The sequence below is a fragment of the Panthera leo genome, chromosome B3, assembly GCF_018350215.1.
Source record: "Panthera leo isolate Ple1 chromosome B3, P.leo_Ple1_pat1.1, whole genome shotgun sequence".
NCBI classification, from domain to species: Eukaryota; Metazoa; Chordata; class Mammalia; order Carnivora; family Felidae; genus Panthera; species Panthera leo.
The window spans coordinates 9,012,575-9,030,153 of record NC_056684.1 but is presented as its reverse complement, the minus strand read 5'-3'; the positions used below and the strand labels follow the sequence as shown (position 1 = coordinate 9,030,153).

Genomic DNA, 17,579 nt, shown 5'->3' with positions numbered 1-17,579 from the left:
AAAAGTAAAAGAACGAGGGAAGTGTGGAACTCTTCCCATACAGCCATCCTGACACATGAAACTGTAGGTGTAAGATGTAATGTGGTGTGCATATTCCAGCCCTGGAAAACAAGAATGGATAAGATTGCTCTACTGAAATTGGTTTTATAACTATTCATCCCATGAAGTTGACTTGGACGCCATAAGGACAGTAGTGTCTGTCACTCTATTAAACCTCAGATGACTGAGTTTCTTTCTTAGTATCTGGATCATAATACACTGAAGGAAAAATTCTAATATTTTCTCCTATGCACAGTTGACTAATTTGCTCCCCACCGCAGAATACCCTCTCCTCCTCTATCTCATCCCCTTCTCCCACCCACCTTGCAGACCAGTAGGCCAGAAAATAAAAGGGATTCTTGGTGAGGGGCGGGGGCAGGGCATAAAAGGGCAGCCTCCTTTTTCCATGCCTTCCATAAAAGTAAGCAAGGACGGTTTCTGTTTCTGCTTTATTTACTTCCCTGCGGCCTGCTTCTCCCTCTAACGTACACAGCCTCACACCTTTTCGAATTCTTTCCCAGCTCAGGTCTAAAGTAATTTTGGTGCCGAAGGGCAGAGGGAGGGAAGCGGCATGCTCTGAGTGGCCGTGTAATACACAACAGCTGATCTCTTCTGACATTTATCTCCGCTCTTGAGAGGAGATGGAACAGCTCACTCATGAAGATGAATGTCATACAGGAACTCTGCCATTGTGCATCCTTCCGAGGGATCTCAGGAAGGAGACTTGGCGTTGGAGGGAATATTAGTAACGCTGTGGACACGGGGAAGCTGGTGGCATGGCTGCTGTGCCTTATTAGACCCTGTTAACTGAAATGATGCACCCATGTTAAACAGAGCCAGCGCCATTATAAGATTATCTACTTCCCTCTGTATCTTGGCATTTGCTCATTTCATGCATCCACAGGAAAAAAAAAAAATGACTTCCCGGCATATTTTAAAGTACAAATGGAAATAGATTGAGTTCGCAAGTATGTGTTTGTGTACTTTGCTTCTTGCTTCATTGAAGGTTTTATGATTATAAAAGTGCAGATTCTTCCTAAGACAAATGGTTCAGGGGCTGGAAAAGCAAAGCGTTTTAACTGTGGGATAACTGGCTCGATCCAATCCTGGGTCATCTTTGACCCAACAGGACCTATCGAGGATCCAGCAAATCTGAGAATGCACTTGATTTTCACCAGGCTTCTTCTCCATCTCAAAGAGCAGATCAAGAAGAGAAAGTTCTTGGAATCAAACTTCTACCACTCGTGAGTGGTATGACCTGGGGCAGGTTTTTCCAACCTCAGTCTCAGATTCCCCATCTATAAAATGGAGACAATAATGGCATCTCCCCCATGGAGCTGCTCCGAGGAGTACATGAAATGAGGAAAAAAGTGTGTAGAAAGCTGAGAACAGTGTTTGGTACATAGTAGATGTTCAGTGAATGTCAGCAGTTGTTCATAACTAGTAGAAACTTTTTAGCAGCACCAGTGACTTAAAGAGTCAGTGATCTGTTTCATTTTCATGAGCTCTCATCTGCTTTAGTTTACATTCCTTCTCTTACATTAGACTTTAAGTTTATAAGCAGCCCTAATTTATGAAGACCAAACTTCACATTCTTCCTTGCTGAATTGGGCCAAAAGACTTCTTGTCTTCTTATCCATTCCCAAGAGACAGGTGATACAATAAAAGAAATCTTGGTTTTGGAGTAAGCCCACTTATGGGGTTGAGTCTTGCTTACTAAGCTTTCTGTGTGGAGTTGCTCAAGATGCTTACCTTCTGTGATCCTCAATTTGCCCATCTGTAGAGTGTGGATAGCAACACTTACCTTAAAAAGATACCAGTAGGATTAGAGGTGAAATATATTAGGCATTCTAATTACTACTCCTGGAGTCTTATAGGTCCATTTATTCTACAGACTCAACTGAACAGCTGCTCTGTCCAGGTGGTATGCCAAACATGAAGATACACAAATGGATAAGAATAATCCCTGTCATAAAGTGTTAGCAGTGAGGGAGAGACAGAGTGTGGCAAGAAGTGTGTAAAAGGGCAGATAATCAGGAAAGACTTCTTAGAAGAGGAAACCCTTGGGTTGAGTCTTGAAGGAAGACGTAGTCTGAATGAAGAAGAGGGAAAGGGTCTTCCGTACAAAGGAAGAGCTTGGGAACCACTTAAAATATAAAGGATGAATGTTACTACCTTGCAAATACCCCCCAGCATATTCTCATCATAACTGGGGAAACAAAAATGACTTGTGCTTAGAATCTAACTTTATCATGGACAGATTGAATTGTTGCAAGCCAAGTGTTTCACTTTAGACATTTATTGAACATGTCACTATGAAGAGGGTGATCTTGGGAAAGTGTGGAGGTCCCTGAAGAGGAAAGTTTTTGCTATTGGTAGAGTCATCTCCTGGTGCAGCATGGCCACCAGGAGACTCCAGTGGGGAGGTGACATTTGCTTTAGGTTCAGCTAGGGTTTAGACCCCCAAACCAGGGTTGTAATGGAATCTCCTTTAACAGAAACTCATTGTAAGTGGGGTAATGCCCATTTTTTCTTAAATCCCAGCAGTCTGCAACCATTATGGGGAGGGCCGGCTCATCGATGGGGAGCATTTAGTCTTGCCCATGAGAATCTTGCCCACCAAGCTACAGCAGGTGTGTGTGTGTGTGTGTGTGTGTGTGTGTGTGTGTGTGTGCGCGCGTGTGCATGTGTGCGCATGTCATGTGACTTCAGTGTATTTAATAGCACAGTGGGAAGTATACAAAGAAGCAAGGTTCATATGCAAGGAGACCACCCCTGTTGGCCCTCAGGGAAATCAATTATACCCGAGGAAAGATGGAGGTTCTGTTTCTAGTGTTAGCAGGCAAAAATCTTGGTATTGGGAAGGCACTAGGTGTTTGCTTCCACCTGACTTTGCCTTCACGAATATGCATATGTGAGCACAGGTGTGTGCTCACATATGTGTATTCTCTCAGGTGAAACACTCATCTGCATTTTGATTGGTTGTCAACATTTTGATCATTTTGACTGGTTCATTTCATTTCACTTGGTTCTTCTGTTGTGGAGAAGTGTAACTGATCGGTACCCGTTGTTCAGCTAGGTGTAGACCCAACGAGCATTTGCAATGGAGCCTTTTACGAGTGAAATCAGAAAGAGCATAAAAGGTATAGCATATGTGGCTTGTGTGCTTTCTGAGCCTTCATCTGCTTCTTCACATACTTTCTAATAGCCAGAGCCTTGACCCTGGAGAAAGTACAGAACCTTGGGGAACTATGGAGAAAGTAGACCCAATTAGGTATCAAGACCCAGATGGCATCATGGGTGAAGATGCCTTGTGGAAGTTTCTAAGGCTGTAGTCACAAAGGAGGGGGGTTCTATTAATGTCATGCTAAAGAGCTACAGGGAGAATGACTTGGGGCTTATACTGTAGGGGGTATCTTCTGTCCCTAGAATGACGAGGGCTCCAGGGAGCTGTGCTGGCAGAGGCTGAGGAAAGAGGAATGTGCAGGGCATAGTTTGTGGGACTACCATTCCTAGTTTTAGAAATATTGAAAAACCACAAAACCACAAGAAATAAGACAGTAGGTTTTTTGTTTCTTTCTTTAGTGTTTGCTTGATTTTTTTTTTTTTTTTTTTTTTTTTTTTTTTTTGTGGAGGGTGGCATGTAGGTAGCAAAAAGCCAGAAAGAATAATCTGTGATTTTTACATTTTGCAAGAACAGAGATTCATTACCTGCTATTTCTTCCCTCTCCCCATCTTTTCCCCCAATAAAACCCAAAAGCCCAACGGACAAGTAAGCCAACATTGTAAATGTTCAAAGGTGGGATTACATCTTTTGGTGTCCGGGTGTATTTTGCATCTTAATGCGGTCTTGATGATAACATTTCTCAGGAAAGCCTGCACAGCTGTCTCAGCATCAACAGGCAAGGCGCGGGCATAACTGGCGGCGTGTGGGGAAAATATTGCTCGGAATGTACTGCTGGGTGCAATTTACTTTGATACTGTTCTCTGAAGTATCAAAATTGGTTCTTCATCTTTGACAAAGGAAAATGTGTACTCTGAAGCTATAAGAAGCCAAATCACATTTGGGGTGACAAATGTATTCCTTTGTGAGGCAAGTATTGTATAGTGGAAAGAACCAAAGCTTTGCAGACAGACAGATCTGGGTTCAAGTCCCATATTGGCCACTTGCTATCCTTGCAATCTTTGACAAATTAATTTTTCTAAGCTTTTGTTTCTTCACCCACAGAATGGGTTGTTGCAAGGATAACATGAGGTGATATGTGTTAAGTGTCGAGTTGGAACTCAATATGTAGCAGTGGTTACTAATAAACTCACTTGGTGGGCAGAAGGGAAAGACAGGCTGTACTCTATGGGATCTGGGGAGAGGCAGGGGCCTGGGGAACCCACATTGGAGCAATAAAGTGTATGTCTGCCATAGCACCTTAGGATACTCAGAATTATTCACATATCTATTTTCTAGCTCAGTGACTCTATAGGCTTCATTTTCAGACACAGCAAGGAAAGGCTCATGGCATGTATGTCACAATCAGGAGACAGATGGACCTGCCTAGACGCTCTGATTTGGCTCATGACCCAGCAGTTTCTCTGCTTTTTAAATTTCACCCACGTAGTGGTTCAAGTGAAGAACATTTTGCCAGTATATAACATGAGAGGTTTATAGCATCTGGAACCTCTCCCTCATCTTCTCTCTTCTCCTTTCTCTTTTAGAAATCATTATCGCCAGAGCACTGCTGTCACAGGGGGAGCATCTCAGAAGCATTTTTATACCCTCACCTTTGTGGTCAACTTCCCCCACAATGAGGACGCCTGCTACCTGGCCTACCACTATCCCTACACCTATACTGCCCTCATGGTAACTTCCTCTTGACAGTAGCACCCCAGCCAGGCTGAAGAGGCTCTTTGAGGTTTCCCTGGAAACATTCAGGAGACCCTGACATCCTGGGAAGCTGTTACCTTCCTAGGGGAGCCAGGCTTTGCTGTCCCTAACTTGGTGGCTTGATATCTGTGCCATCTTCTTCCCTGGGCAGAGCAGGAGGCTGGGGGCATGACCAGTGATGTTCTGAAGCCCCAAGTAGCACACAGTGCTCCTCGTGGGCATGGCATGGTCAGGAGGCATGGCCATTTCACAGGGGACTCTGTCTTTAAGAAGGATGCAGTCATGAGACTGGAGTGAGATTATCCGGTTGAAATGGGAGTAAAAACCATAAGGTCAGCCGAGAGGCAGATTTGAAGGACATCCCCCGATGGAGAGGAAGGGAGCAGAAGATGAAAGGGTAAAGATGAAGCTAGGGGACATTCCTTGCGCCCACAAGCAAACAGCAACTTAGGCTTTTCTCGTCAGTGACTCCCATGGTAGGAGGCGCTGGAAGGATCCAGGGTGTATGAGAGGGGTGGACGAAATGAATGCCGAATCACTGTAGACAAGGGCCTTAATCTGTTTATGAGAGGACTGTGGTGTCCGTCAGTCCAAACCTGAGGTTAGCATCCCTGCATTCTGTAAGGCTCTGACAAAGTTTCCATAGACAAATTTGAGCAAACTACTGAAACCATGCATTTTGATGTCATTTGGAAAAGTTGGCAAACTGTCCCTTTCCCCCCAGCAATTTCATGGCTCCCCTGAGGATTAATGAGCTATAAGTATCTTCTATAAAGCACTCTCATCCTCTGTGTTAATGCAAAATGTTATAAGCAGATTTATAATAATATGTGTTTTATGTGTAAGTGTATCTACTACTTAGCCTGAAGGATGAGCATTTTCATCATAAGGCTGTGATAAGGAGTTGGAAATGGTAATAACCAAGAACATCCTTGCCTTCAAAAGAAATGTTCAGGTATAAATGAAAGTTTTCCTCCATCGAGAAGGCATATCTTAAACCACTTGGCTAACTGCTTCGGGAAAGTGTATCTGCCCTTCTCCCCATATGTTGTCTTGCCTAAAGAGAGATTTTTACTGTTTTCCAGATTGCAAAAGATACACAACTCGTATTATTTGTGTATCGCACTTAGAGATCTCAAGAAGTTAATCCAAGAAATGTGCGTCACAAGCTATGCTGTAACAAGCTATGTTTATTATAAAACATGCTTTTTGCCTCTGGGGACCTAGAGCAGGCAAGATTGATGAGCCCCTTCAACAGTTGCATTTATTGTCTTGCTTGAGAGGCTCTACATGCGAACAGTCAACTGAGGAAGGGGATTCCTCTTTACATGTGTGTTTGCCTTTCCTATTGGGGGAACAATCCATGGGTCCTGGACACTATTCTTTAAACTTGTTGGGATATCTTAGACTCTGATGTGATTCTCAGTGGCAGTCAGTATAAGACTTGAGAGCTTGAAGGGGTTTGGGAAATTGTCTAATTTACCCTTATCATTTGCAGATGCAAACATGGAGGCCTAGACACCCCACATCTAGCTAGTGGCCAAGCAGGGAACAGAGCACCAGCCTTTGAAGGCTATTCCTGTGCCCTTCTACTTGACTGTAGAAGAGGTGTAGGAGAAACTCAGAAGAACTATTCTGGGATCAGATCAGTGTCCTTCCCTGCTACGATGTACAACCACAGTCCACTTTTACAGGCACACATAGTATCAAGTTGTATGATTGTATAATGTATGATGGTTGAGTTCAAGTCACGAACCCATGGTTTTTATCTGCAATGCCAAGTACCATGGATGTGGTACGGCAGGATAGTGTTGTTCCCCAAACACAGTCCCATTCTTTTTCTTTTCTCCCTGAAGTATGTATGTATGTATGTATTTAAAATGCGAGCAGGAGAGGGGCAGAGAGAGAGAAAATCCAAGTAGGCTTCTCACTATTAATGCAGAGCCCAGTGCAGAGCTTGAACTCACAAACCGTGCGATCGTGACATATGCTGAAATTGAGAGTTGGACACTTAACCAACTGAACCATGCATTTGCCCCAAACATAGTCTTATTCTTATCCCAGAATGCTCTGATGGGTTCTTGTGAGGTGCCTGTACGTTGTTTTGAAGTGTGTAACTTAAAGTAAGATGCCAAATGCAGTCAAGCCCTGCCTGAAAAAGTGTCAGGTCTTGAATCAACCAGCTGGCACCTCACCAGGACCTGTCAGAGCATCTTGAGATGAGAATGGGACTGTGTTTGGGGAACAACACTATCCAGCTAAACCATATCCATGGCACTAGGTGTTTCAACTAAAAACGGTGGGTTGATGACATGAACCCAACTATCAGAGATTGTACAACCACACAACGTGGTGGTTGCATGTACCTATAAAAGCGTAGCTACTACAACTATTGTACGTCACAGCTTATGCCTTTAGGGTCCACTGACCTTTTGTGCTCTTGTCAGACCACAGGGGTCTGAAGTTTACAATCAACCAATAGCTTAGGAATCAGTAGTCAATGGTGGGGAGATAATTTTGTCTTGAGTCGGGGACAGAAACACAAGAAAAGAGGAACCCCCTCCCCTCCCAGTTACTTGATCTTGATGAGAGGGAAAGAGAGATCTTGTGAATTGATGCTTATTGGCTTGTTGCTTAGCCAATTGACTGGGAATCTTTTCCCACTGGGGAAGTATGAGGAGAGTTAATGAAAAAGAGACAAAGGAAAAGGGACACTTTATCGTTTCTCCTAAATGAGTAGAACAGAGTAAGAAAGACATCTGTTACCTGAAAGTGAAAAGTGCATATAGTCACTTTTGGGTTTTACATTTCCAATAATGCATGGTCTTTGTTCTCTCTAGGTTTAACACACTAATTGACTCTATGACTTCTTTTAAAATCTACTTCCTCCTATCCTGGACACAATGAGTACATTCCATAGTACAAACTAGTCATTTTTATTTTTGGACACATCCTAGGGAGAAATAGTTTTTCTTCCAACAGATCAGTGATAAATTAAATGTGAATGATACCCCAAGGGCAGAATTAACTGCATGTTACTTGGGGGTTATGCTGAGGGGTGGAAAATACATTTCTATGTGGAATTCACAATTTGTAAATCTCTTATAATATGGAGTATGTTTAATAATTACAGACATTTTTATAGTGGAGGACATGTGTATTGGATGTTTTTCAACATGAATACAATTTTGCAATTTAAAAAACTTTATTATTCTCTTATAATAAGAGAATTAGCATTTAGTTCTTTCAAATTGATATCTTCCAGATGCTTGCCAGGAACTCTGTTGGATAATTGTCCAAATTATAATATTAAAATAAAGCAAAAAGAAAGAAATATAATGATATAATTATGAAGCAAGCAAATGGAATTCTATTTTAATCATCCATATCAAGCTGTCAATAATTGCAATGATGGTTCAAGTGTTCACAATACTTTTTAAAGTATCTGGATTATGTTGTGTATTGCCCCTAGGTAGCCAGTAGTATTGGCTGACAATGGGGCCCCAAGAGAGTTTCTGATGGACATTTTAGAGGGTAAGGAAGCAGGATCTCACTGGGAATTTATAACTGTATGAGTTGGCAAGAGATAAAAAGGTGATCATAAGTAGGGTCCATATGTTGGGAGAGCTTAAATTTCCAAAAGTTTGAGCGTGGTTTTTCACCAGACATACACATGTATGGTGGCCGGTGCTCCCACCATTGTTCTCAGAGGTTAAATAGAGTATAGTGTAGGGTAAGAAAAAGAGAGTGGGAGAAGGAAAGAAAAGAGAGAATTAGAATATATTTGCACAGTCTTTTAAAAGAGTGCAGAATATAAAAGCAGTTACTACGTGGGTTATTGTGAAGGCTGAGTTACTTGATACATGGAAGATGTTAGCCAAGTATGGGCGCGTAGCAAGCAATACTAGATGGTAAGCATCAGGGCATTTAGTCCCTTTTTGATAATGATGCGTGATCATTTTCTCCATTGGGCTGATGGGAAGATACCCATTCCATAACATAATAAAATTAAAATTATGTAAAAAATCCAAATAAAGGACCCCAAAGAAATAAATGCCAAGGCTACTTATGGTTGTCTTAGGGTAGTTGATCAAAGTGATTATTTTTTACTCTCTTTTCCAAATCATAAGTAATATAACTTCATTTATTTTTAATGGGAAAAGGATCTGAAATTCATGTTTTCTTTCTAATCAGCAAATCTATGAACAGACACCTAGAGACAAAGCATTTCTCTTCCTTCTTAAAGCAAGTCCGTTTAATGTAGAGAGAGAGAGGCACTGGCGGGCTGGGGCAGTTGGACAGAGCCCATTAGAGCCCTCCTGCAGCAGGCTGTCTGGATCTTATTTAGCTTATATGTGTCATCTCTCCTTCTCTTGTGCTGAGAGACCTTCCAGTCTCCGATGAGTGTATTTAAGTGACAACTGAGAACTAGTCTGTATACAAATAAAATAGGCCATCTCCTTAGGGGTGAGCTTTCTTCTGAATTAGGGGCACAGAGAGTACAGCTGTTTAGGGGATAACAATGACAAATGAATGATTTTCAGTGCGGGTACTTCTCACCTTATCAATAGCCATTGCGGGGTAACCTGCTGAGGTCAAGTGAAGTCTTTTCTGGAAGTTTAAAGGAGAAGGGGAGCAGAAGACTCCTGTGGAGAGGCGCCCATAAGGCTGCAGCCTACCTTATCAGCCTGGCGTCTTTCATGGAGAGGTAGGATTTTCTTCTAAGAAGACAACCTCTCAGGGGGTCCCGTAATTGCCTTGAACTCATTCCCATTTTTGTAAAGAAACCCACCCCTGTGGCTTCTGTGGGGCTGTGATTATACTTGGTTGTTGGCACATGCATTCAGAAGCCCTGTTTCTCTCATCATTTATCCCAGCCATGTCCAATTACACGTGGCCCTGCTGGATCCGAGATGGGAACATTCACCTCAAAACCGTTTTCTGGAGAACAATACAGAGCCATTTCTACAAAAGGAAATCCCACAGTTTATAGGTGGTTTACTTCTGGAAGTCTTCTGTATGACTGGAGCCAGAATCATGCCCTAAGGGTAGAGGTGTTACATATTTGGGGACAGGTGGAACAGAACAGAGATTTCAATGAGGGGATTCGGGGAGATGGTTGCATGAAAAACCTCACTTACAAGAAAATGAGCTTAAGCTAAAAGATGGTAGGCATTGTTGAGTTGTGATATTATTAATCATAAAAATAGAATAATCAAACATTTAACAGAGAATTCATAGGAGAAGAAAACTTTGAAATTTTGCTTCCTCCTGCATTTGTTGCTGGGGGACATGCTAAGGCCACAGTGTTGTTTTTGTTATTTGAGTATGGTTGATGCACAACATTAATTTCATCATACAACATTGTGATTGGACATCTCTGTACATTATGCAGTGCTCACCATTAGTGTAGCTGCTGTCTGTAAGGTGATGCTGTTTTGAAGGGCTGTATTCATGGGCACAATGGTGCTTTTAGTTTTTACTTTTTTAAAAAAGTTTATTTATTTATCTTGAGAGAGAGAGAGCAAGTGAGCAGAGGGAGAGGGAGGATCTGAAGCAGGCTCTGCACTCTCAGCGCAGAGACCGACACGGGGCTTGAACTCATGAACTGTGGTATTGACCTGAGCCTAAACCAACAGTTGGACACTTGACCAACTAAGCCACCCAGGTACCCTTCTTTTCACTTTTTTCTTTCACACTCAATTGTGTTTGATGACTTCTGTAGTAGACCAACCTGCCTCCAAATCTGCTTTGGGAAGCAGGTTACATGATTTATAAAATCTAGATTTTATTATTATTATTTTTTTTTAGATTTGGCATCAGACACCAAAGAGCTGTGGCCTATTTGTAACATTGTGACATTGCAGAACGATGGTCAGTTCTTGTGTTGAGAAGGCTCCCCCATGCCTATGAGGACCCTTGTAGCCATAATGAAATGTCAAACGAAAAAAAAAATCCTCATAGAAGCAGTTCAGCAAAGACCATGTTTTCCAAAGCATATTCTATAGCATTCCAGGATCCTGTGATCTTTAGAGAAAAAGAATTTATTGGTCACATAAATTCATGAAACACTGTTCGCTGCTTTTTCTTCTAAGTTTACAGTGCATATTGGTGTTTTATTTTTTTTAAGTTTACTTATTTATTTTGAGAGAGATAGAGACAGCACAAGTAGGGGAGGAGCAGAGAGAGAGGCAGAGAGAAAATCCCAAGCAGGCTCCACGCTGCCAGTGCAGAGCCTGGTGTAGGACTTGAACTCACGAAACCATGAGATTATGACAGAGCCAAAACCAAGAGTTTGATGCTTAACCGACTGAGCCATCCAGGTGCCCCAGGATATTGTTGTTTTAAAGAATCTGAGGGGCGCCTGGGTGGCTTGGTGGGTTAAGCGTCCGACTTCGGCTCAGGTCATGATCTCACGGTCCGTGAGTTCGAGCCCCGCGTCGGGCTCTGTGCTGACAGCTCAGAGCCTGGAGCCTGTTTCAGATACTGTGTCTCCCTCTCTCTGACCCTCCCCTGTTCATGCTCTGTCTCTCTCTGTCTCAAAAATAAATAAACATTAAAAAAAAAATTAAAAAAAAAGAATCTGAAAAGTTCTGCAGCCATGAAAATGTTACCATTTTCTTTAACTCACCATGTTCCGGGTGCTTTGGCTGTGAATTTCCCGTCCCTCCACCTCCCTTCCCACCCCCCAGCACTTAGTAATGTCCTGCAGAACACATTTTGGGGAGATGCTGCAGAAGAGAATATTGCTTTCCAAGTTTGGGGGCCTGGAATCTTGAGAGTAATCATGAGATGGGTTTTGCTCTGTCCAGATTTCAATAATAACCAATACTGGGAGCAGCTTTCACCCAGCAACTTATGAAAGTGATTAGAAGAATTTGTTTATGATCAGAGAGTATCATCTGAACTCACACAACTGTATTCATTCTTTTAACTAAATTTCTACAATTTCCCTTTACTGAGATGGCAAGACATGGCTGACATTCTGAAAGGGACATTTCCATTCTTGTCCTGTGCCATCTTTCCCAGGAGACCAGATGTCCATTTCTCTTACCAGGACTTTAATTACACTGATTTAATATTGATTTTCCTTTTCATACATGAATTTCTTCCATGAGCCTTCTTTCAGGAGGATATTTTTCTATTCCCTAACAGTTTGACTTTTGCTGTATTTCAAACCATTTTTACATATGCCTAATTTAATTGAATTGTCAGATAATGTAGTTGGTACAATTTCTACTTTTGGGGGGAAACTGTAGGGCATTTTTATTTTTAATTAAAACATTATTTTTATGTATTTATTTTTTACATTATTTTTTTAGAGTTTATTTATTTTGAGAGAGAGAGAGAGAGACATGGAAGGAGCAGAGAGGGAGGGAGAGAGAAAATCCCAAGCAGGCTCTGCTCTGTCAGCACAGAGCCTGACATGGGGCTCGAACTCACAAACCATGATATCATAACCTGAGCCAAAATCCAGAGTTGGATGCTTAAATGGCTGAACCACTCAGGCACCCCAATTTAGGGAATTTTTAAAAGGCCCTGTATATGATTAATTTTAGTTACAGTTCCGAGGATGTTTGAGAAAAAGAAAAAAATAATGCTCTCTGTAAAGACAAAATTTGACATTTACCTATAAAAACAGTATTGTTCAAATGCTGTATATCATTATTTTTGTGGAAGTGATTTATTCAACACTTTCTTAAAGACTCTCCCACTCATTGTACTATTTTTCTCCTTCTTCTGTTTTTGCATTCTATATTTCAGTCTATGTTACTTGATTCTTAAGATTTATGAGTTTTATATGTTCATTGTGAATTTTGCCCTTTATCAAAATAAGATTTTTAAATCCCTTTTAATGTACTTGGTCTTAAATATGACTTTGTCATATATTACTATCACTGTGCCTGCTTTAATTTATGTTTGCTTATTCTTTACGTTTCAGTATTTCTGTCCTAAAATATTTTAGTGGAGGCAAACAAAATAGATAATTTAGGAGTGTTTTCATACACATTATGTATTTTTTTCTTTCTCTGAAACTACTTCTTATATACAGTATGCAATGGGATTTAAAAAAAAATGAATCTAAAAGGTTTTGTCACTTAATAAGGATGTTTAATCTTTACTTATAACAATTTTTGGTGTTCCTTCTATCACTTTTATTTTATGCTATTTTCCATGCTTCTTTGCTTTTCTTTCTGTCTCCCTTGTTCCCTTCCTTTTTTACTTCTTTCCTCCCTCCCTCCCTCCCTCCTTCCCTTCCTCTCCCATTCTCCCTTCCTTCCTTCCCTTCCCCTTCTTTCTTTCATTCTTTTCTTTCTTCCTTCTGTCCTCCCTTCCTCTTTTTCTCTCTCTCTTTCCCTCCCCACTGTCTTTCTTATACAACATGGACCGACCATATTTTCTCTCATATTTTTTTTCTCTTTAGTGTTTATAATTCAACTAGTGTTTCCCTTTTTGTTCTTAAAAAAAACATATTTGGGGCTGTCTGGGTGACTCAGTTGGTTGAGCGCCTGACTCTTGAATTTGGCTCAGGTCATGATCCCAGGGTCATGGTATCAAGCCTTACTTTGGGCTCTGTGTTGAACATGGAGCCTATTGGGGATTCTCTCTCTCTCTCTCTCTCTCTCTCTCTCTCCCCCTCCCTCCCTCCCTCCCTCTTTCTCCCTCCCCTGCTCACATGCTCTCTTCCTCAAATTAAAAAAAATAGATCAATAAATTAATAAAAACATATTTGAACTTTTACTTGTCCATCAAAAATAACAAGTAAAATTGAGTGTTTCCTATATGACAGGGACTTTTCACATATAGCATATGGTTAAGTAGCAACCACTGGTTGAGGTGGGTATTTTTATACACATTTGAAATGAGAAAACTGAGTCACAAAGAGGCTAATACAGAATTTACATAACTTTTCCAGAACCCACAGCCCAAATTTGATTCTAGGCAGTTTGACGCAAGAGCCTACCCTGTTAGTCATCTCGATATATTACCTTTCCGTTTTTAAAGATTATATAATATCACTATGTCTGAAAGTTTAAAAAGTTCATATTTTGTTTTACTTAATTTTTCCCTTGCACATCTCTTTTTAATTTCATTTTAGAATCAGATGATATTATTAAGATTTGATAATCTGTATTTTCTCCCTATATAATTATTTTTATGGTGGCATTATTATATTTGTATATATTTACATTTGTATTATATTTATATTTGCTTCATGTAATTGTATTATTATTTTATATTTGTATTATTATATTTGTCTTTTATGTTTGTATTACATAGTAACCATATTTCAATTGTTGGGTAGACTCAAGCCTTGTGTAACTGGACTGTCCTATTATATCATTTCTTAGTTTGATTTTGGGGCGGTATGTCTTCCAGTTATTATTTTCAGGAAAGATAAGGTGATGTGCTTTCGAGCTTTTGCACATGTGAATGTACCACATATGCACGTGAGCAAACACTTGGCTGGTTGTAGGTTCACTGGGTAACAATCCTTTCTACTGTCAAACACTAAGCAGTAATCCTTTTCCTCTGGCATCTAGTGTTGCAGAAGGAAGTAAGACCCAAGGATAATTTTTGCATGTACATTTATGTACATTTATAGGTTTATCTACACACACACACACAAATGCACATGCCTACTACTTAAAAATAATCTTCATTGTAGGGTGCAACCCCCCATTCTTCTCAATAAGGTGTAATGGTGTTGATTTTAGTTAGATTGGCAAACACACAAGACTAGGCTTTACCAGAGCCAAGCTGACTCATCCTTGAGAAGGACACAAACAACCACACAACATACACAGAAAGGGCTCAGTGAAGGTCTCTAGACTCCAGGCATGGCTTCTTTTGCCCTAGTCACTCTTAACTAGGGACATGTGTGGTCTTGAGAGATGAAGCTGATCATAGCCTAGGAAAACCATCCGCCCTGGGGTTTCTTCCATGTTCATACCTAGCTTTCTGCATAGACCTTTTGGTTTACGTGTGTTTGTGTATGTACACTTTGTTACTTACCTTGCCTCCTCTGGGGGGTGTGACTGTCTCCCTGTCAACAGCACAGGGCATCTCAAAAATACCTGGTACTCGTTACTCAATGAACAATCACAAGAATGAAGTACAAAGGTTTGGTTGGATACATGGGCCTCGGTTGAATTCTTCTCTTGAATCTGGGATAGACATGCTCCTTCTAATTCTTTTACTTAATCCTGTGTCAAATTCTGGTCCCAGAAATATCACCAGAGCAACCCGTTTCTAAGAGAAATCTGAGTTTATTGCTTCCCTTTGTGTGTTGGGCAGAATAATGGCTCCCCCCACCCCAACTGCCAAAGGTGTTCTCATCTTAATCCTTGAAACTTGTGATGATGTTACTTTATGGAGTACAAGAGATTTTGCAGGTGTAATTGAGTTAAGGGTCTTGAGATGGGGAGATTGTCCTAGATTATCAGGTTGGGTCCAGTGTAATCACAAGGGTCCTTAAACATGATGGAATGAGACAGAAGAGTCAGGGTCAGAGGAGGGGATGTGACCATGAAAGCAGAGGTGGGAATTATGAATCCCTGGCTTTGGAGATGGAGGAAGGAACCATGAGGCAAGGAACACAGGTGACCTCTAGATTCTGGTAAAGGCAAGGAAATGAATTATCCTCTAGAGCCTCCAGAAGGAGTGTAATTCTCCCAACACCTTGACTTTTGCCCAGTAAGGTCCATTTTGGACTTCTGACCTCCAGAACTATAAGGCAATAAATTTGTGTTGCCTTAGCCCACTAAATTTGTGGCAATTTGTTATATTAGCGAGAGGAAACTAATATACTTCACAAGGAAGAATGTGACAGGGTCTTGATAATATCTCAAAAGGGGTAGGGAAAAGGTGAAATGTTTATTAAGTCTTTAAATCTTGTTAAAAGAAAGTTATTCAGGGGCACCTGAGTGGCTCAATTGGTTGAGTGCCGGCTCTTGATTTTGGCTCAGGTCATAATCTCACATTTGTAGATTAGAGCTCTGCTTAGGGCTCTTCACTGACAGCATGGAGCCTGCTTGGGATTCTCTCTCTCCCTCTCTCTCTGCCCTTCCCCCACTTGGTGTGTGCATATGTACTCTTTCTCAAATAAATAAAGTTTTTTTTTTAAATGTGGGGGCTTGACTAGCATTGGGTAAAGATCATGACACAGTGGTTTAAGATTGGGGGACACTGTAAGGCAAGAATCATGAGGACAGGGTCTCCATGCATCTTGAATCAAAGAATCAGTTGTTGCTTTCTGTTGAAGAGTTGATGAGATGTTCCTGGAATGAACAATAAATTTATTTGTGATTTATATTTTCCTGGGCAAGACTTTCCTAGACTAGTAAAGTTATGTTGAGGCAGACAGGGGATAATAAAGTCAGTAGGCTATGTGGAGGTAGATGATTTGGGGTTCAGTTGTAAAGAAAGTATGACTCAGGGTCACATTTTCAGCTATTCCTGAGGCTAGAGGAAAGGTCATACTGAGTCATCTGGTAATCTTTTCTTTCCTTTGGACTTTTTCTTTCTCCTTGCAACTCAGATATTTCAATGGGGTACAATAGGTTTTAGTCTACTTTTACGCAGATGCTAAAATTTTTACTTAATTTAGACAAGTCTTTTTCTTCTTTATTTGTGTATTAATTTTCTGTTGCTACTCTAACAAATTGTCCCAAACTTGGTGGCTCAAATAATAAGCTTTTGTTTTATTTTGCTTTATAGCTCTTAGGTTAGAAGTTCAACATGGGTCTCACTAGGACAAAATCAAGGTGTTGGGGTTATGTTCCTTCTGGAGGCTCTTGGAGAAGAATCATTTTCTAGCTCTTTGAGGACATCATGTTCCTTGGCTTTTGACCCGCTTCCTCCATCTTCAAAGCCAGCAATGACAGCCTGAGTCCTCGTGCTGCTGTCTCTGGCTCTCTGCAGATGGGAGAAGTTCCCTGCTTTTAAGTATTTGTGATTAGATTGGCCCCAGCTGAATAATGCAGTAGAAAATCTGTATCTCAAGTAGAACTTAATCCTTAATATATCTGCAAAGTCCCTTTTGCTGCGGAAGGTAACATATTTATAGATTTCAGAGATTAGAGCATGGATCTTTGGGGGAGCCGCTTGTCTGCCTACCACTTCCACAGTGAATGCTTTTCACACAAACACACCCTTTACTTTTGAAGGTACTACTCCCTTTTAATAACATATTTTATGAATATTTTATACATATTTTCATAGGATTCATATTTGTTTCATGTTATTATCATGTTCTTTTGTTATTTCTCAAAAGAACAAGGTGGGCAGTTTCTCCTTGGCCCTGATGCCAACTTGATTGTGGTGAAAACTTGAGCTTTTCAGCTGGAAGGATAATTTTTGTACACTGATGGTCTTGTGCTGAATGGGACAGCTTCTCCCTCTGGTTACTGAGGTTACTATATCGCCGTTGTCAGGATACGTTGTGTGGATGGGAGGAAGTCTCTTCACCTCTTTCTGATTAGTCCCACAGTTCGAGCTGGCAAAAATATGGTCAGAGGTCTTAAAGATTGTTGACCAAGAGTCTTAGTTTCAATGACTATTCCATTTCTGTGTCTTTCTGTGTTTTAAATGAGTGTTTGAATGGGAAGGTAGGGTAGGGAAAATTAATCACTACCAGGTCATTGTTCTCTTCACCTCG

At 40.8% G+C, this 17,579-nt stretch overlaps 1 protein-coding gene across 3 annotated transcripts in view; it reads left to right on the top strand.

Annotated features, from left to right (window-relative positions):
* Positions 1 to 17,579, top strand: part of AGBL1 (AGBL carboxypeptidase 1) — a 774,608-nt gene that overhangs the window by 124,212 nt on the left and 632,817 nt on the right. For all 3 annotated transcript variants that reach the window (XM_042941057.1, XM_042941055.1, XM_042941056.1), the window contains one exon: positions 4,750 to 4,894. In XM_042941057.1, the coding sequence (XP_042796991.1) occupies positions 4,750 to 4,894 (145 nt within the window). The remainder of the gene's footprint in view (positions 1 to 4,749; positions 4,895 to 17,579) is intronic.